At 49.4% G+C, this 20,643-nt stretch overlaps 1 protein-coding gene across 3 annotated transcripts in view; it reads left to right on the top strand.

Moving 5' to 3' along the window:
* The window catches only part of Smg6 (SMG6 nonsense mediated mRNA decay factor), a 249,198-nt gene extending 229,237 nt beyond the window's left edge, over window positions 1-19,961 (top strand). For all 3 annotated transcript variants that reach the window (XM_070027479.1, XM_070027480.1, XM_070027481.1), the window contains exons 15-19: window positions 1,986-2,132; window positions 12,629-12,782; window positions 15,780-15,991; window positions 16,333-16,414; window positions 19,695-19,961. In XM_070027479.1, coding sequence (XP_069883580.1) covers window positions 1,986-2,132; window positions 12,629-12,782; window positions 15,780-15,991; window positions 16,333-16,414; window positions 19,695-19,825 — 726 coding nt within the window. In that variant the 3' untranslated portion in view covers window positions 19,826-19,961. The remainder of the gene's footprint in view (window positions 1-1,985; window positions 2,133-12,628; window positions 12,783-15,779; window positions 15,992-16,332; window positions 16,415-19,694) is intronic.
* Window positions 19,962-20,643: the final 682 nt, after the last annotated feature.

Genomic DNA, 20,643 nt, shown 5'->3' with positions numbered 1-20,643 from the left:
CAGTAAGGTCTGGGTCTTGGCCTTCTGTCTCAATTTAGGAATCTAACCCTATGGGTTTGCTTGTTATGATTAATAAGGATACAGACTTTTTTGTTGTTTTCTTACTAGCCTTAGGGCTCAAACTCAGGGCCTAGGCATTGTCCCTGAGCTTTATTTGCTCGAGGCTAGTGCTCTACCACCTGAGTCACAGCTCCACTTCTGGCTCCACTTTTGGTAGTTTATTAGAGATAAGAATCTCATAGTTTCCTGCCCAAGCTGGCGTCAAATTGAGAGCCTTAGATCTCACCCTTCTGAGTAGCTAGGATTACAGGTGTGTCACCAGTGCCTGCCAAGGGTACAGCCTTTGAAGTCAGACTTCCTTAGATTTGAATCTCTACTCTGCCAGCTGCTACCTATGTAACATTGTCTTTCTCTAAATTTTGGTTTCTGAATTTTATAAAGAAGGGATGGAGCCGGGCACCGGTGGCTCACGCCTGTAATCCTAGCTACTCAGGAAGCTGAGATCTGTGGATCACCGTTCAAAGCCAGCCCAGGCAGGAGTCCGTGAGACTCTTATCTCCAATAAACCACTAGAAAACTGGAAGTGGCCCTATGGCTCAAATAGTAGAGCGCTAGCCTTGAGCTGAAGAGCTCAGGGAGAGTGCCCAGGCCCTGAGTTCAAGCCCCCATGAACTACCCCCCCCCAAAAAAAAAATTGCATAAAGAAGGGATGGAAGCCAGGCACCAGTGGCTCACACCTATATCCTAACTGCTCAGGAAGCTGAGATCTGAGGACCACAGTTTGAAGCCAGCCTAGACAGACATATCTGAGAGACTCTTGTCTGATTAGCCAGCAAAAAGCTAGAAGTGGAGTATGGCTGAAGTGGTAGAACACTGGCCTTGAAAAAACGCTGAGCAAGAGTACAAGGCCCTGACTTCAAGCCCTAGTAGTATACGCACACCCAGGCATACAAACACACACACAACAAAACAAAGATATGTTTAGAGCAGCTATTTCACAGGCCGTTGTAAGGATTGAATTAGTTAATATATGAAAAATGCAAATCTCAGTACCTGGCTAATAAGCCCTCAGTAGATGGTAGCTATTGATGTAGTTATCCTCATTATCATCCTATTACAATCATAGGAATCATCCCCTGCTGCATTTCTCCCCTTGTACCCTTGCTGACTCTGTCCCTCGAAGCTCTCTGGGGCAGCTGCATGTTCTCTACTGACCAAGGCCAAAAGTGAGAGAGAGAGGAATGGAGCTGGGACCACCCGGGGAGCAATGGCTGTTGAGAGCTGAGGCTGCAATCAGGGAGGTGCCTTCCCTGGGGAAGGCTGTGCTTGCCTTAAACTGCTCCTTAAGTTAGCCAGCCACCTCCTACCCTGCCCAAGCTCTGGAAGGGCAGCCGGACAAGGCCATGTCATGTGAATTCCTGTAATTGGGCCAAGCGGTCCCCACACACCACCAGGCTGTGGTCTTAAAAAGAAACCAGAGCAAGGTCTGCTGAGCGACAGCATCTGCTCCTGATGCTCTCTGGGGCAAGGAAGCCTCATCATGTAACTCACAGATGTTGGCCAGAGTTGATTCCTATCAGTTCATTAGCATGAATTAAATTTAAATTGGGCAGTTTAGCTTTCCCTGTTGTTTACCCTTTTGAATCATTTGTGATTTCAAAATGAAAACAGGTCCGAAATTGGACTCTGTGAATATGCATGAAGGAGAATAAGGAGTATGAATTCAAACATACACATATACAGGTATAATTGTGTGGCTTAGGTGTGAATAGGTAAGAAAGGAACCCTGGAGTGTAAGAGGGAGCAATTTGAGGGAAAGAGTCACAGATTTTCTCAACCTACTCTTCTTGAAGAAGGGAAACATAAGCTGGGGCATCGTGGGCAAAGAGTAGTTGCATGCACTGGGGCTGCAGGGGTAGAAGGATGATTCAGGAAGTACCTGGCTCTCATCTTCTTTACCCTGTGGTCTTCTTCATCATCCAAAGGAGGAGGACGTGGTGATTGAAGACTTTGAGGAAGATTCAGAAGCTGAAGGCAGTGGGGGCGAGGATGACATCAGGGAACTTAGGGCCAAGAAGCTGGCTCTAGCCAGGAAGATAGCGGAGCAACAGCGTCGCCAAGAGAAGATCCAGGTGAGACCTGTCTGGGAAGCGTGATCCCCATGTAGAAGTGGCTGTACAGGGTGTGTGGGGAAGTGGGTAGATAGCGGGAATAAGTAGGCCCCTCTCAGGAAGCAGCTGCATGTCCTCTACTAACCAAGGCCAAAAGGGAGAAAGTAATGGAGCTAGGAACCCTCCATGTCTTGTCCAGTTCCTCCCAGTTTTCTTACTCCACCACCGCATTCAGGTAGCTTGTCTGTTGCCTGTAGTCTCCTTCTTTACAAGCTCCAAGGCAGGGGTGAGGTCTTGCCTGACAAGATGATGAGCTCTTCTCCCCAGGAAGGCTCTATCACTTACACCACCACACATGTGTGGTTCTTCATGTAGTTTCAGGGTTTCAGAGTTCCTCTGCACCATACCCAGATTCTCATGGAGAGAATATCTTCTTGGGGGAAAGAGTATGGTAAACACAGGCTACTGATCTAACTTTCCAATGTCATGGACATATACTCTCCACACCCTCCCAGAGAGAAGCTACCTAATCTCCATGAAAAGACTTCCCTACTGTTAGCACTCTTGGGGACCCAAACCTTCACTTCCAGCAAGTTTTTCTGTATGGCTTTCCCAGGTCTGTCTCTTTCTTATCTAAGGCTTAGAGCAAGCAGGGAAGAGCCACTCATTCACACCCTTTATAGAATGTATGCATGAGGAAGTATTAAGCCACCCTCTTTGATTTCTCTAGGATAGATATATCTTCAGCCTTCTGCTCAGCTCCCCATCTCCAGAGCATAGGGTCAGGCAAACCTGATTACAATCCAGGCTCTGCCATTTAATTAGCCTTGTGACATTGGGTAACTCATGTAACTTCTCAGAGCCTTGTTCCTCATCTACAAAGTGAAAGTAGTAACAGCACCTACCTCTTCATGTCTCAGTGGTGAGGCCTGAATAGGGCAGTACACGTAAGATAAGTAGCACCGCACATGGGTCCTCTGTCTGAGAACAGTCTAATCGCCTTGCCCTGGGAAGGAGAGTGGTAGCAGTTTGGATTCATCCTCCTTTGGACACACTCCTGTTCCACTGCACCTGGATTACTGTATGCAGTACCTCTACCAGCCTATCTGTTATAACACATAGTGTGGCTGCCTGCTTCACTTCCTGAGGCTATAAACTCCAGCGGTCCAAAAAGCAGCCTTGTTCTCAAGCCTTTTGACTTGTGCTTTTCTTCCAAAAGTCCTCCCTCTTCTACTCACTAACTCCATAACTTGACTCTCAGTCCTGGAACTTGATCACAAATCACCAAGGACATATCTTTATCAAACTTCAGTCCTCATCATACATATCTTTCCTGTAGCTTTGGGCTCTGAAGCTCTTTTCCTCTCCAGCTTTCCCTTAAGCATGTATGAGGGAGCATTTTGTCTTCTCTCTGCTGATAATACCATCCTCATCATTGTATTTTTTTCTTTCCTCTTTCCTTTCTAGTACTTCTTAGACTTAGAAAGTTGAGCTGATGTTTAGCAAATATTTGTGGTTGACTTCATAAATTATATCAGAGAGATAATCACTTTGGTTCTATCCTAGCTTTTAACCCATGCTATTCAGTTCTTAGCTGATCCTATCTGTTCATTTATTCCCTCCTCCCTCCCTCTTCCTATTGTCACTACTATCCTGGTTCAGGGGCTTAACTTGAATTGTAACAGTCAAGGCCTCTGCATTGCACAGCTTCAGAAATGTCATTGATCTTATAGTCTGGAAATGGCCTGTCCTAGAATTCAGTACCACAAAGCTTCTGTTTCACCCCATTTCTGCCAGCACACTATGTCTTCCCCCAAAGAGCCATTCCCTTGCTTGGAACTCATCAGTGCCTTTGCTTGTCTAGTGAAATGCAATCTAATTCCTTCCTATACCATTTAAGACTATTTGAACTTCCCAATCTGTTTTTCCAACCTCTTCTCCCACTGCTGCCATCACTAGATGTGTGACATTGGACATAACTAACTTCTCTAAGTCTGTTTCCTCATCCACAAAACGGCTTCTACCTTTCAGAGTTAACTGTGAGACCTTGGAATAAGCAACTGTTATGGAATACTTGTCTCATCACTAAGGCCCTTATGCCTGATGGAGACACTAATCTTTCTCCCTTCTCACTGTCCCTAAACACACTCTACCCTTTCCTACTCTTGGTTCTTTGTTGATGGCTGTCCCTCAATCGAAAGTACCTTTTTCTGTTCCACATTTCCTGTTACCTGTTGAAATTCTATTTCTCTTTCAATCCCCAGGTGAAACTCCATCTCCCCAGTGAAAACTTGCCTGATTTCCCCCAGGAAGTATTTCATCACTCTGCTTAGTGTTTCTCTAGTGTTGATTTATACTTCATTTAGAACTTCTATCATGTCTCCTATTACAGTTATTTCTGGGTTTGTTTCCCTCCGTGTATTATGAACTCCTTGGAATCAGAGAGCATGTCTTTAACTCAGTTATTAATCAAGTAATGTTGAACAATGACTTTGCTGGTGGCTAGCGCCACAAGTGAACAGAAACATGACATTCCAAAGTGCATGGGATAGTGAAGGAGTCAATCCCTAAACATATAATACATGATTTGACATATTAGTGATTTTTTTTCCAACAAGACCAAGTAGGGCCAGACACTAGTGGCTCACACCTGTAACCTCAGCTGTGCAGTAGGCTAAGACATGGAGGATTGCAATTTTGAAGCCACCTCAAACACAAAAGGCTATTAGATTCCATCTCCAATTAACCAGCAAAATGTTGGACCCAAGGCATGGTTCAAGTGGTAGATCACCTGCCATGAGCAAGCAAGCCAAAAAAGCCTGAATTCAAGCCCCAGTACTGACTGACACACACACAAAATAAAAATAAAATAAAAGTAGGGCCAGATATGGTGACCTGTGCCTGAAATTCCAGCACTTAGTAAGCTGAGGCAGAAGAGTTTGAGGATAGTCTGGGCTACACAGCAAGTTCAGTGCCAGCCTGGCCTATATAATGAGACAAGGATCCAACTCCGGCCAGAGTGCCGTGTCTAGTTTGGATACTCAAGCAATGAGTAACCTTAATAAATGGAAGCCTAATATGACTGACTTTCAGTGCCACTGGCTGGCCCTGTCCTCAAAGGCATGCTATGGTCTGCAAAAGTGTAGACTGCTATGGCCCCTTTAAGAACAGGCCCCACATGCACTACTGCTGGCGGCCCTGCCTCCTGTCAGCCTCCTTCCTCCAGCCTCATAGCCACAGGAGGATTTCTCAGCAGAGGAAAAATTCCCCCCTCCAGTTCCCCCCCTCTCTTTAATGCCCGGGGCCCTTCACTTCCATAATTCTTCATTTTCCAGCCTTGAACGTAAGCCAGACACATCTGTCTGGCCATATGCGTGAACCCTGGAGTCTGTGCCGAGGTGGCTGTAAAACAGGGCCGGTGAAGGCCCTTCTGGGAGAGCACACACATGTGTGTGCCCTCGGGCCATTGGCTCCCTGCCCAGAACCACGGGGCTTCAGCGCTCCAAACCCATGTTAACCTTCTCTCTTTTTCCTCTTTTTGTTTAATTTAAGGGGGAAAATCCCAAGGAAAAGGTATAAATTGTCCTGGGAGTGAGGGAGAGGCTCCTAGCTAGAGAGGCCATTATTGTTGGCAGGTACCTAGGTCACACTAATACAATAAGGAAGAAAGGAGCATCGAGTGAATTAAGATCGGAGAGATGGGCTGTAAATTACACTGCTCTGAACCCCATCAGTCTCTGGGGTGTTAACCGAGAGGTGTAAGGCAAGTCCCCAGCTCCCAGTGCCTTTTACAGATGCAGCAAAACAGGAACCACACATGTTTGGGGAAGGGGATATGAAGATGGGGTTGAAGAAAATCCCACTGGCCCTCAGGATAGCTATAAAGTCCAAGTGAGATCGGGGGCCACACCCCCACTTTCCTGCTGCTCCCACCGAAACCCCTGGGCCTCAGCTCATCTGTGGGGATGGGGGAGGTGAGTTCTGCCTTCCCTCTGTAGCCTGTCCCTCCCCGCTTCCGGCACTGCACAGAGGCTGGTAAGTGGGGCCGATTGGAGGTCAAAAAAGGGGTGTGGGGAGCTCTGGGGCCTGTGCAGCTGGAGCTATAGAGTCCAGGCAGGGCCCTGGATGTGGGGGGCACAAGTCCGCCCACCCAGGGCTTGAGGCCACACTCTCTGGCTCAGGCCCGGCTTCGCCTTGTTGCCTGAGAAAGTGCCTCCTGGTAGGTTGGTCTTGCTCACCTTCCTGCTCTCAGCCTGAGTTCTTCTCATTCCCACTGCCATTCTTGGGAAGTGTCCAGAGACCAGAGCAGGGTACATGGTTTGTCTGGGAAATTGGTCAGAAGTGTTTCATTCCTAACCAGGCCCCCAGGGCCAAGCAGTCACTGAAAATCCTCCTTCAGGCATGAGGCGTGGCCTCTTGGCACCTCATACTGGCCCTGGCCCTGTGAATCCCCTGCCTCCTCCCTGCCTCCATGAGGCTGTGCTGTGATTTGTGCTCCTGTCGGGCGGGGTCAGGTTTCCTGAGCAGTTGCAAACATCCCACCTGAAACATAACAGGCTCTTCCTCTGTCCACAGCTATTGTTTCCTTCTGCATTATGGCCACAGTCTTGCCCTGTAGCCAGCAATGACATATGTTCTGAAAATAGCTTTGCTCCCCTGTCCCCTTCCCGCCCACCCACCCTCCTGAAGATGCAGTCACTCCTTTGTGGTAGCCCCAGGAGTTTCACGCTAAATATAGTCACAGTCTGCTCATACTGCCACCCAGCTGGGGAGGGGGGTTGTGGAACAATGGGGTATGCAGAGAGCCCCCAACACCTGTATGGAAGCTAGCGGAAGGCAGACACTCAGCCCTGGCTCCTAGCTGTCGGAGGCAGGGTGGGAGCCAACATAATACCAGGCCAGGGGCACGTTCACGCCAAGGCAGGAAAGCACATCAGCCTGCGGAGCCCGGCACCGCCCAAGCCCACTCCAGCCTCTCCACACCAGGGTGCGGGCGTCCAGTTTACTCTGGCTTCTCCCACCTTATTGGCTCCAGCTGCAGCATCCCCAGGATCCTGTCCTCCCTCAGAATGGTGAAGCCTTTGCTGAAACTCCCTTGCACTGTGGACTGGAACAAAGCTCCAAAGTGTCATGCCTAGCTCTGCTCCTTCTCCACAGTGAAAGGCAGAAATCTGGCCTTTTCAGAACAAAGGTTAATAGTCAAGTCAATTACTATGAGACTCTGTGATTGAGGTCATAGAACTCCTATGATACATTAATCTCTGTCCTAAACCAGTCAAGGTAACACACACCTGTGTTGCCAGCTACTCAGGAGGCTGAGAGGAGAGCATCACTTGAGTCTAGGAGTTTGAGACCAGCCTGAGCAATGTAGAGGGACCCTGTCCTAAAACCAACAAAACAAATTGCCCAATATTTTATGGTAGGTACTGTAAAAGACACTGTAAGAAATAGGCTCCCTGAAGGGTTAGTATATGCTGAATCTTATGGTACTTTCAGACATCAGAGGATTCTAAGCAGCAGTTTCCCATTGGCAGTGTACCTATATGATGCACTCCTGCTGCTCCCAAAGGAGGCTCTTGCCTGCTTTATATATTCAACGCATTTATCCGTTCCCTTTGGTTTCTGCCAATGATTATCTCACCAACTATTCACTCTTCCCCCACTTTTTTCCCTTTTCATTTACATCCACACACACTTGTTTCTGGCCATTACTGGGGTTTAAACTCAGGGCCTCATATTTGCTCAGCCTGCTTGCTTGACTGGTATTCTACCACTTGCGCCATGCCTATGACTTTTTGCTAGTTATTTTGGAAATGGAATCTCGAAGACTTTTCTGCCAGTTGACCCTTGAACCACAATCCTCTGGATGTTGGCCTCCTGTAGGGTAGGATTACAGCTACCAGTGCCCAACTTTGCTGGTTATTTTTTTGAGACAAGATCACACTTCTTGTTCAGGCATATGTCTAGACTTTGATCTGCCTATGGTAGACTTCCTGTCATTGCTGGAATGACAGGCATACCCCACCACATCCAGCTTCCTCTGTTGGGAAGTCTCTTGGACTTTTTTGTCCAGACTGGCCTGGAACTGCTCCTCCCATTCTCAGCCTCTCATGCAGCGAAGAGTACATGTGTGAGCCACTAGCACCCAGCTTTTTTATCCATATAGTTTTTAAAAATCAATAGTAGTGCCTGGCACAGGTGGTTCACACCTGTAATCCTAGCTACTCAGGAAGCTGAGATTGAGGATTATGGTTCAAAGCCAATTGACTCCCCTCCCTCCCCCACGGCCGGCCAGTTCTCTACCAGCTTGCTCCAGGAAGCTCCTATACCTCAAGCAAAGTTGGTTAGATAACATCTTCCAGAAACTGAATTAAGTTCCTTTTCGTTCCTATACTTTATGCCAATGTGGTCCTTCCTGACACCAGTCTGATTTGGAAGCGCCTATACTTTCCTTGGGTTCCCCGGGCACTGTCCAAGGACTGGTGCGGCCCAGGCTGAGTTGAAGTCAGAAGGGTTCCACACACTTGACTTCAGGCCAGGGCCAGGCCGTCTGAATCTCAGCATTCCAGTTGCACCCCCCCACCCCCACCCCCACCCGAGGCTTCTGCAACTTTTTATTCATACAAACAAAAATAAATCTCACTACCGGCCTCTGAACTCCACAGCAGCATGCTTCCCCTTCTCCCCAAGCATCCCATGGCTGTGAGCGGGGACTTGGCACTCTCCCCACCAGCATCACTTTTTCACTCCCTGCGCATCCTGTGTCCTTCTCTCACCGTGCGACCCAGAGATCAGAATGGGACGTGACGGCCGGCACAGGCGCCGTGCACAGCTGCCAGGAATCTGACGGGTAAAATCTGGAAAAGTTGGGAGGGCAAATGCTAAACACACACAGCGCCACTCAGAAAGGGCCGGAAACACAGACACCCATAGAAGAGTGCCTGCGGACTCCCAGCCCTTCTTGAGCTGCCATTCTTTTTAAGGGGATTAAGCCAGTTTTGCAATCTAGGTATAACCCCCTTAAGGCCCACTGGTACCCTGGGAGAAGAGGCTGCAGCCTTGTCTAATCTCCTGAGATTCCACGAGGGCATGTGGGGAACAGGAAGCAGTTGTGTAGTGACTCACTGGGCAGAACCAGGTTAAGGGAAGTTGTCTGCAGGCGTCCCTGGGACCGGATGAGGGCAGCTCGGCTTTGACCACCCGCACACAGCTTGGCCCTGCCCCACCCCCAGGGAGCTGGCTGCCACCTCCCTAAGAGGCTGTAGCTAGTTCACCTTTCTAGCCACAAGCCAGAGTTCTAGGAACCTAGGGAAATTACAGCTTCCCTGGCCCCACAGGTTTTGCCTCTGCCCTGTCACCAGAACACCAGGTGTGCTAACCGCCTTTAGCCTCCTGTAGCTACCTGGCTTAAAGGGCGTCCTGCCTACTGACAGCATAAATGTAGGATGAGTCAAGGTCTAAGGAGGTAATTAATGGTTTACACAGAGAGAAAATGGTAGCCAGCAATCTACTTGATGGAGTCAAATCAGGACTGTAGGGTGATTTCTTTCTTTCTTTCTTTCTTTCTTTCTTTTTTTTTTTTGTCAGTCGTGGGGCCTGAACTCTGGGCCTGGGCGCTGTCCTTGACCTTCTTTTTGCTCAGGGTTGCGCTCTACCACTTGAGCCACAGCTCTTCTTCTAGCTTTTTTTTTTTTTTATAGTTTTGTCTCACAGACTTTCCTGCTTAGGCTAGTTTCAAAACATGATCCTCATATCTCAGCCTCCTGAGTAGCTAGAATTACAAGCATAGGCCACCAGTCCCTGCCTCAAGTAGGGTCATTTCTCATAGCAAGTGTGAGAGAAGTAGCAGAGGTACTGCTTAGGTCCTGGGCCTATGTTACACAGGTGCCGCTGGCCCCCATCTCCCCCAAGCCATATGGCAGTGTTTTTGTTCTAGGGTCTAAGGTACTAGGAAAAGCAGTCCTGACAGTGGAAGAGCTACATAAAGAAAGAGAAGCCTGGGTAAAGGAAGAACAGGAATGCCGACGCTCCTCTGCATGAGGAAGAAGGGCAGAATCTTGTTTACTGAACCTGCTCTTAAGAAATGCTCAGGCAGGGCTGGGAAGGTGGCTCAGTGGTAGAGTGCTTGCCTTGCATGCATGAGGCCCTGAGTTTGATTCCTCAGCACCACATAAGCAGGAAAAAAAAAAAAAGCCAGAAGTGGCAATGTGGCTCATAATTGGTAGAGCACTAGCCTTGAGCTGAAGAGCTGAGGGACAGCGCTGCCCAAGCCAGAGTTCAGGCCCCACGACTGGACCCCCCCCCCCAAAAAAAAGAAATACTCAGGCCAAGAGTGGTAGAGTGTGTCACTCTCCCGTTGGCAGCCCTCTGGGAAGGAGCAGTGACCAGGGTCCCTAGGAAGATGGCTGGCAGTAGGGGTATTTTCCCCTATTGAAGTGAGATCAGTAGGAAGACTTCAGCAGACTGAGCCTCTCAGCCACATTTCTCATGCTGCCAGCATCCTGCGGCCTGTGCCTTTACCAGATGTGGTGGCAGTGGCAGCAGCAACTTACTCATAGGGAAAGGTCCCTGGCAGGTCACAGAGAAGCCACCCCCATCATTTAAAGGCATGCCCTTTCAGTTTTACTGTTACTCTTAGTGAATCCTCCTCACTGACTGTTGGTGGCCAGGCCCAACACTGTAGGCCCCATCCCAGCTGGCACGCACCTACTTTCCCCCGGCCCAATGCCTGTGTCTATGTCTCTGCAGTTGCAGGAAGAGGCTATGAATGGGTGTGATGGGGCCTAAAACCTGCTCCCCTGTCCTGTAAGATTTCTGTTGGTACCCAGCAACCTGTATGCTGTCTGGCACAGATGACAACAAATCAGTTCACTTCTTGGCCCTGTCCCCCCCACAAAGGGAACAGCACAGTAATGACTATGTTCTACTGTGACAGGTATATCCAGGCATGTCTTCACAAGCCACAGTCACGCATGGCAAACTGACAGGCTTGGGAATATTGGACTTTCACTTATGTGCAAGAAAGTCTTTGGGATAGACAAGCCCTGGGCCAATGGGCTTCTGAGAGGTAAAAGTTGTGCGCACACCTGCCGTATCATGTGAGATGGATGGTGATGTGGGTGGATACTGAATTTTTATTATGATGATTTAGCTTGTACTAGGAAGACATGAGTAGCTATCATCAAATCCTCGAAACCCAGGATAGCAGATCTGAAGAAGAACCTAAGCAGAAAGTCCATCTAAAGAAAATATGAGGAAGTGGTGCTGTGGCTCATGTGGTAGAGCGCTTGCCTTGAGCTGAAGAACTCAGAGACAGCACCCAAGTCCAGAGTTCAAGCCCCACAACTAACAACAACAACAACAAAAAAAAAAACATGAGCCTAGTGCTGGTGGCTCACACCTATTGTAATCCCAGCTACTCTGGAGGCTGAAATCTGAGGATTGCTGTTCAAAGCCAGCCCAGGCAGAAAAGTCCGTGAAACTCTTATTTCCAATAAACCACCAGCAAACCTGAAGTGGCACTGTGGCTCAAGCAGTAGAGCGCTTGCCTTGAGCTGAAGAGCTGAGGGACAGCGCCCAGGCCCAGAGTTCAAGCCCCAAAACCAACAGCAACAACAACAACAAAAAAGCTCAGGGACAGCACCCAGGGCATGAGTTCAAGCCCTAGGACCAGCACAAAAAGAAAAGGAAGTGGCACTGTGGTTCAAGTGGTAGAGTACTATCGTTGAGCCAAAGAGCTGAGGGAGAGTGCCAGGCCAAGTTCAAACCCCATGACCAAAAAAAATAAAGAAAGAAAGAAAGAAAACATGAAGTCAATAATAGTATCACTCCTACAAGGTTATGGCAAAGAGTCAAAGTAGAGCCAAAAAAGCCAACGTTTAGAAAACACCATTCCAGGAGAGGGAAGATGGTGGAAGTTCTGATTGGTCTGGGTGTTGGCTTGGCATGCCTGTGAGTTGGGACTTAATCCACTTCACTGTATATACTCTTACTGCTGCAGAAGACTGATTATTAATGGCCAGTTAATTATTAGTTGTCAGTTAATAGCACTTTTTCACATAGCCATTAACTTTGCCACATTTTTGTTTTCTTGTTTATCCAGTTTTTAATGGGTTTGTTTTAGTACACAGTGAATTCAATTGAAATAACAAATTCTGCTTTGGATATTCCTAAAGGCCTGCACTCAGAAGTGACCTTGTGTATTGTGCCTGGATAATGTCCATGAAACCCCTTTCCTCTCCAGATAATGAACTCCTTGATTTTTTTAGCCCAAGATTCTGTTTTCAGAGACCTTTTCTATTTAATACCATCAGGGTCCTTTCTATCATAGGCAGGGTTTAGTGATACCCTATTTCCTGATAGCCATTTGGTCCATGTTGATTTTGATTCAGGCCTGACAGGCCAGCTGCACCTCTGGAGGGGGTCAGGATACTGACACACTGTTGAGTCAGGGCCCTGGCTCACCCACCTGCTTGCTTGCTCATTCTCTGGCTCCCTTACACTCTGTGTCCCTGTAGGCTGTGCTGGAGGACCAGAGTCAGATGAGACAGATGGAGCTGGAGATCAGACCTTTGTTCCTCGTACCTGACACCAACGGCTTCATTGACCACCTGGCCAGTCTGGCACGACTATTGGAGAGCAGGAAGTACATCCTGGTGGTTCCTCTCATTGGTGAGTGAGTGGCTAGGCAGAGTAGCCCTACACATGTGTAACAGCCCCCTCCATTCACGCCCCACGCCTGGGCCGGGCAGGCAGAGCCCTGCTGTGCGTGTGTAAGACAGGATTTGCAGGGAAGCAGGGAATGCGTGGGGCAAGGAAAATTGTTTAATAATCAAAGCAGTTCAAATTATTATGGCTGATCCATGGCTTAAACTGCTTGAGCAAATGGACTCCTGTGTCCCAGCAACCAGCGGCTGCATGAGCCCAGCCCTTGTTTTTATCCTTATAAAGCTTGCAGTAAAACAGCAAAGCTGGTTCCCGTTATTGGTAAACACTCAGCCCTGGCAGATAACGGCAGTGCTGCTGGGTGGTCTGGCAGGGAGGCTGGGAGGATTTTGAAGTGGTTAGATGCCTTTGGTCTGATTGTCTTGTAGCTTTTCATGATCATTCTGTTGGGTTGAGGTAGCATTCTTCTGGCCCAGTGTCATCCCAAGGCCAGGCTGACAGGAACCCTCCAGAGCAAGCCCTTGGCTGTAGATTCCTACCACTTCAGTGCTTACCACTGGTCACTGGAGCTGGTGCAGGGGTCAGCAGCTAAGGGCCCAGCAAGCTTGCTTTTCCTTGCTGAGCTGCTTCTGAGAGACTTTCTGGGCACCCTTAATTCTTGAAGTTCTATGGTAGATCAGCCTTAGGATGGCTTTGGGCTGTGAGCTCCTGTTGAATCTAGTTGACACACGAGCAGAAGGTATGGAAGATGGTGGTGAGCTCAGGCCTTTTCTATACCCCTCTCAGCAGTCCCTTCAAGCAAGTTTGGGAGCCCTATCCTCTGGAAAAGCCACCAGACTGGCAGTCTGCCTGCCAAGCCACCTCTGACATCCATGCCAAGATGTTCCATTGGGCCTTCCCTCCCAGTCCCAAGTGTCTTAGTGCCAGATGGGGATGGAAACAAAGGGCAGGAAACATCCGCCCCTTCAGAGCCTGTAGAACCCTGGGGGGTTGTGGGAAACACGTTAGCACCACCTGAGAATGTTGGCACTGAAGCAGCCCTCCTCCCTCCTCCACCCTCCTCGTCTTCCTTCCCCCTCCCCATGTGGCCTGGCCAGAACCTCTTAAACCCAGGCCCTGAGACCTAAGGGAAGGTTTTCTGCACTTCAAAAGAGGAGCAACTTCTGTCCTAGGGCACAGCAGCAAGATCATCACAGCCAGCTTCCCTGTTGCTTCGCTAGGTCCTAGGGTGGGCTGCCTTGGCCTTTCAGGATGTGCCTCTGTACTTTCCTCCCAGGAGGTTTTCAGGGAAAAGAAAGTGAACTGAACTTCTCTCTCTCTCTCTCTCTCTCTCTCTAAATGGTTGGGAAATTGTTCTAACAAAGAGATTGCTCACATCTCATGAGCTCCAAATAGGTACCTCAGATACCTTCCCAGGCCAGCAGGATTCCTAGTCACTTGCCTCACTTGTTCCCCTACTGTGTGCTCAGTCTCCTTCCTGAGAGATACAGTGAAGAGAAGAGCTGTGACCTTTGGTTCTGGGTTCATATGGCAATCCAGATTTGATTGGAGAGGGAATCATAAGAAAATCTAGAGGACATAGGTAAACAAAATTGATGATCTCCAAGGGCACTGGGAACTAACAGCTGTGTCGCAGCCACACATCACACTAGCCAGCCTCTCCAAATCTGCTTCAGCTGGGCAGGCCCCTGCCCTCTCTGCTCGAGGGCTGTTGTGAACAGCTCCTATTCACTCCTATGTATTCCTCGGTGGATTCCTGCTCAATGTCCAGAACAACAAAGGGTTAAGCCGACATCTTTCCCTGCTTGCTTGTTTCTTGTGCTCTTTAACCTGCTCCATGCTCCTTAGGCCTGACCCCAGTGTTGAGAAGTCCCGCCTGGTGCAGAAGCACAAACAAGTTTTCCCCTTTGAAGCCTGTTTAGTTTGGAAGCAGATTTTGGGATAGAATACCAATTTTTCCTGTTTGATGTTCTGTTTGCTGTACCATATACCCATCCACCACCGTTCCCCAATCTCAGCCATGCATTGTGTGGACACTTCAATCTCAGATTGTTAAAAGCAAGGGCATCGTGTGTGTGTGTGTGTGTGTGTGTGTGTGTGTGTGTGTGTGTGTGTGTGTGTGTGTGTGTGTGTGTGTGTGTGTGTGTGTGTGTGTGTGTGTGTGTGTGTGTGTGTGTGTGTGTGTGTGTGTGTGTGTGTGTGTGTGTTCTTCCCACATGGCCCTTTTTCAGAAAGTGTTTCTGAATACCCAGACAATGAGTGCCAGGCTCACTATGGAACAGCATGCTCATGCCGACTCAAGCCATGAATCATTGTACTAAAGAGAGGCCTCAGACCCCAAAGTCTCCCGGAGCCCCCAAGGATTGCATATTTCCCACTTGACCTCAGGCTTTTGGCTGGAATTTTGGAAAGAATCTTCACCAGAAATGAAGCCATGTCCCAGACACATAGACAGGCAGACAGGCAAAGACACACACACACACACACACACACACACACACACAACACACACACACACAGTATCAAGGAGGTAATGTGCCAGGGTTATGGTTTTGAGAAACACCAGGGCACTTGCAAGTGAATCTATGACTGTCCTTACTCTGTGCTGACTTCCCTGCACTCTGTCAGAGAGGGGGCATGTAGAACTTTGCCCCTCTTAGACTGTTATCGGTGGGTAGGATTCCCCAAACGCTGATACTATATACTCTCTGAAGCACCCTTTGATTTGATCTGCCACTAAAGAATGCAATAAAGGGGTCCGGTTCGATCCTCTGAGGAGGAAGACAAGGCCCAGGGAAAGAGACAGAAAAGGGACAGGACACTGTAAACATTGGGGACTCTTCCTGTCCCTCCTCTGGTTTCACTGGAAGACTCCTGGGGAGGAAGGTACCTCTGTGGTCTGTGAAGGGATGGCCAGAAAAGCAAGTGGACAGAGGCCTAGGATGAAGGCTCATATAACTGCAGATTGCTGAGGCTGACACCTTCTGGGCTCTGTCTTATCAGTGATCAATGAACTGGACGGCCTGGCCAAAGGACAGGAGACAGACCACCGGGCAGGGGGCTATGCCCGTGTGGTACAAGAAAAGGCCCGGAAGTCTATTGAGTTCCTCGAGCGAAGATTTGAGAGTCGGGACTCTTGTCTACGGGCCCTGACTAGCCGTGGCAATGAACTTGAATCCATCGCCTTTCGCAGTGAAGACATCACTGGCCAGCTGGTAAGACCCTCAGCAGAGAGGGAATGCCCACAGCTCACTGTTAGACCAGGGTTTCCAGAATGGAACAACTAAAGGAAAGTCCTACCAGTCTAAGCAGCCGAGGAGCAGCCACCTTCAAGAACTAGAGTGGGGAGTTCCTTGTCCCCTACATCACTCAGCACAGGCTCAAGCAGAGCCAGACTAACATGACAGGGACTCCAGGACATGGCCCTGGAAGTATACCTCTGCCTCCACATGGCGCCCCCTCCTGCCCAGTGGTGCTTCTCACACACACTCTCTCTCTCTCTCTCTCTCTCTCTCTCTCTCTCTCTCTCTCTCTCTCTCTCTCTCTCTCTCTCCAGGGTAACAATGATGACTTGATCCTTTCTTGCTGCCTCCACTACTGCAAAGACAAGGCTAAGGACTTCATGCCTACCAACAAAGGTAAGGCTTAGCCCCTTCTCAGAATCCTCCCTCCCCCTGCCCTGCTTCACCCATCCTCAGCCCCTGGGAAGAGTCCCTCCATTGACTGCTCTGGGAAGTCCAGGATGGCCTAAGCGAGACTGAAGCAAGCACATTTCCTGCCCTCCAGGTCAGACCTCCTGGCCTAGTTCCTCCACACCCAGAAACTGGCAGGTGGGTGCTGGCCTAGCTCAGGAAGCCCAGCTTTAGGCAGTGAGCTTTCCTACTCAGCCTGTGTCCATTTCCTTTCTTGGGTCCTTGGTGAGTTCCCTCTGACAGCAAGAATGTCTTTATGATTCAGTGTAGCTTGTTCTGGCTGTGGTCTCTTGCATCCAGACCTCTGCAGCCCTGAGGAGTATGATCCCCAGTGGCCGCACTCCTACCCGTGTTAGTTTACCCTGTAATGAGCCTGGGGCAGAGGTGCCTCCCCAGCAAGGGCTAGGCCTTTACTCCCAGTCCTGTGGCTGGGAGCTGTGCACTTTGTGGACTGGCTAGAATTGGAGGCAGGGAAAATTTTGAGGACTGAGCCAACAGCCTCGTTTGCAAGAATCTTTTTGGTGAGCAGAGGCCCACCTTGGGGCTCTCTTGCCTGATGACCTAACCTTACCCCTGAGCCTTCTGCACAGCACTACAAGCCCAATGACACACGGGAGTTTTCTGCTCCTGGTTCCCAGGATTCTAACATTTCTTTTGGAAGGAATTCTAGCACCTCCTAGCTTAGTATCATCTGCAGAGCTGGTAATTCCCATCACTGAATTTCTGCCTTTTTTTTTTTGGTGGCTAGACAGGGGCTCTACCTGAGCCACTTGAGACTTAAACTTACAATTTCTGTCTTAATTATATATAGGTGGTCAGTTTCTTCTAATTTTATTTTTTTTTAATTTTGTTGTTGTTGTTGTTGTTGTTGTTGGTCGTGGGGCTTGAACTCTGGCCTGGGCGCTGTCCCTCAGCTCTTCAGCTCAAGGCGAGCACTCTACCACTTGAGCCACAGCACACTTCCAGTTTTCTGGTGATTTATTGGAGATAAGAGTCTCACAGACTTTCTTGCCCAGGCTGGCTTTGAACCGTGATCCTCAGATCTCAGCCTCCTGAGTAACTGGGATGACAGGCGTGAGCCACCAGTGCCCAGCTCTTCTAATTTTTTACTCCTCTATCTCCTCTGATCGTGTACTAGCCCTGGCTCTCATGCTGGCATAGGGATTGTCTTCTCTCTGCCTCACCGCACCCACGTTAGCTAGCGTAGCCCTCCCTCTGTCTGAGTCTCTCTGCCAAGGGCTGGTCACAAGGCCAGAGCTTCTGCCAGGGGTCCTGCTGAGAAGGACACTCCTGAGGAAGAGGTAGACAGGGTTGCAGAGGGCCTTAGGAGGAAGCATGGCTCCCATGCTGCTTAGCCTTGGTTAGCACAGATGCATTTGGGCTTTGGCCCTATTAGTCCCTCCACCACTGCTGCCATCCCAGGATACCCCAGCAGCCTGTGAGAACCATTGCCATCCTCAGGACCGCCTCTATCAGAATTACATCAGCAACGGCCGGTGTAATCAAACCCCATTTGTCAGTGTGAATTCTTAGCAGATTAACTTGTCAGATTCACAGAGAAACCGTCACCAAATGTTTATGTGTAAACGATGTTGAATTTTAAAATCATGTGGATTATGGCGGATGGGGCCTGACAAGATGACAGTCTCTGGTTTCTAACAAAGTGAAGTTACCAGTGTCAAAACAGAGGATGTTTATTGTTAAAAATGTCTCAAAGTATCCACAGAAACCCCTGCAGACCCCTGCCAGCAACGCTGGGCCTTGGTTGGCTGACCTAAGGCCTGGGACTCCTTGTCTGAGGCCCAGGGCAGGAACAGTGAGGCTGTAGACAGACCTAGACAAGCAGCTGGGAGCTCTACACAGAAACAGGCACCACACCTCACCTCCCAGGGGTTGGGAGAGGAGGCCCAGGCAGTGGAGGGTGTCTTAAACCCTATATCCATTGGCCACTTAATTCACCCTCTGTCCACCACACCCCTCCCTGAAGCCATCCTTTCTCTCACTATCATCAGTACTGAGAACCTCTCTTTCCTTTGTCACCAGAACTCTTCCTTGAGGTTAAAAACCAGTTCTTAGCCTCCTTGTCTGGAGCTAGCAAGCCTGAAACCATTGGAGTGGGACATGGATGTTTGCAGTCCCCTGTCCCCGCCAGCCCACGCAGTTTGTGAACACCACAGGATGTTTCCTGTGCTTCACTGTCTGCTGGGCCTCCGCTAGGAAATAACCAGCCGGGGACTAGAGTGGACGTGCCACCCAAGTGGGCCTGCCACAGGTGGTGGCATCACTTGCATGCATGACTACTTGGCCTGTTTTAAGTTCATTAAAGGTCAGAGAGGGGAAGGGATAGTAAAGAGATTATAAAGTAATCTAAACAGAATGAAGGCTATTTTCTGATGTAGGAAGGTGTTTTATATAACATTTGAGTAAATACAGCTAGTTTGAGCTCAGCTTTGTAGGGAGAAAGCATACACATGAACACATCCACACACACGCTCACATCCACACATCCACACACACACACACACACACACACACACACACACACACACAAAGTATATGTGCTTAGAAATGTACATAATCTAGAAGGATATACAGAGCTACCCCTAAGGTACCAGACAGCTGAGAGGATAATCCTGGTTTTTCATTTCCTTTTTACTCTTCTGTACTGTTAGATATATATAGGTTACTTTAATAGAAGAAATCATTTGGCCATAGTACCAGGACCCCTTTGGTAAAACTCTTTCAGAAACTTGCCTACCTCTCCCCAGGGCTCATTCAAACTAACCTCTTTCCCCACACCTGGAACCTGGCATGCTATTTCTGTTCTGTTCTGTTCTGGTTTTCTGTCTCTGTAGTTGGGAGAAAATGTGTAGAAAGGTTTGTGAATTCAGGGCCAGCCAAGCAGTCAGGAATAGAAAGCAAGGAACTTCTACTCCTAGGAGTATAGAGTCCTGGAGACAATCTATGGATGGCCCACGATTTGGGCATTTCACAGGCACAAGGCAGAACAGAGTCTTGTGTTGCAGGCAGGTGTTCAGAGCAGAATCCCAGCCCCTGCCCAGCATGACCCTCTAAGCTGCAGGAGAGGTGCAACCCAAGTATGAGAGTTAGAAGAAGAAAGGAACTTGCTCCCTCCAGGACCACATTCTCCTCCCAGGTTAGAATTGCCTACCAGCTCTTTTGCTTCCTGTCCTCAGTGAAGTCTTTTTGCTTTCTGTGTTGACAGAAGAGCCAATCCGCCTACTACGGGAGGTGGTGTTACTGACTGATGACCGGAACCTGCGTGTGAAGGCTCTGACGAGAAATGTGCCTGTGCGGGACATCCCAGCCTTCCTTACGTGGGCCCAGGTGGGCTGAGGGGGCCACGCTAGGGTCCACCCAAAATGGAACCGTTCCTGAGAGGCCACCAGGCACCCACACTGTAGCACAGAAGATGCCCACGTGCCTGAACCACCAATCCACCCAGATAATAAACCATCCTCTTCCAACCCACGCCGTGGCCGTGCTGTGGGGGAGCTGCTCCTCACAGAGCCCCTTCCAAGGGTCGGGTGGAAGCTGCTGGGGCCCTCCTGGGCTGCCAAGATTTAGCAGGGAGGTGGCTGGCTACAGTGACAACAGGTGGGCAAGCCAGACAGGCCGCCCATGCTCTCAGCCTTTCTCCCCCCTGTCTCGTTCAGGGCTGGGGCAAGGCCTGCTAACCCCCAGGACTGGGCCACTTTCTCTAGTGGTGATGGGGTAGGGGTTCTAGTTTCCATCAGATGGCAGGTGAAATCACAGACCCCTTTTAATCTGCAGAACCTCTGGCATGAATGTGTCCTAGAGGCTTTGGCTGTGTTGTGAAGAAGGTGCCCGGGGTATGTCTGTCTCCCTGAGGCTTAGATTCCCCCCATGGACCCTGTGGTTAGGTTCTGTCCCTAATAGCAGCCCCATGCCCCCAACCTCCACCACCCCCACCCCAAACACACACATTCATCCTTCCTCCTCGTCCTGCCAATCTGTGTCTCTTGCACCTTGCGCTTGTTTTCCCCCTGAACTACCATGGGTCTAGAGGGAACAGACATCTGGTCTCAGGCTCATACTTCCTGGGTGGGGTGCTCACTCTGCTCACGCCTCTCACCTGCTCACTCTCCCCTCCTGACCTTCTTTTTGCTCTAATCCCTTTTTTGGGGGAAATG

The sequence above is a fragment of the Dipodomys merriami genome, unplaced genomic scaffold, assembly GCF_024711535.1.
Source record: "Dipodomys merriami isolate MVZ:Mamm:240054 unplaced genomic scaffold, mDipMer1.0.p SCAF_19, whole genome shotgun sequence".
Classification (NCBI taxonomy): domain Eukaryota; kingdom Metazoa; phylum Chordata; class Mammalia; order Rodentia; family Heteromyidae; genus Dipodomys; species Dipodomys merriami.
Note: the sequence above shows the minus strand (reverse complement) of the source record. Positions and strands in the feature narration are given on the sequence as shown.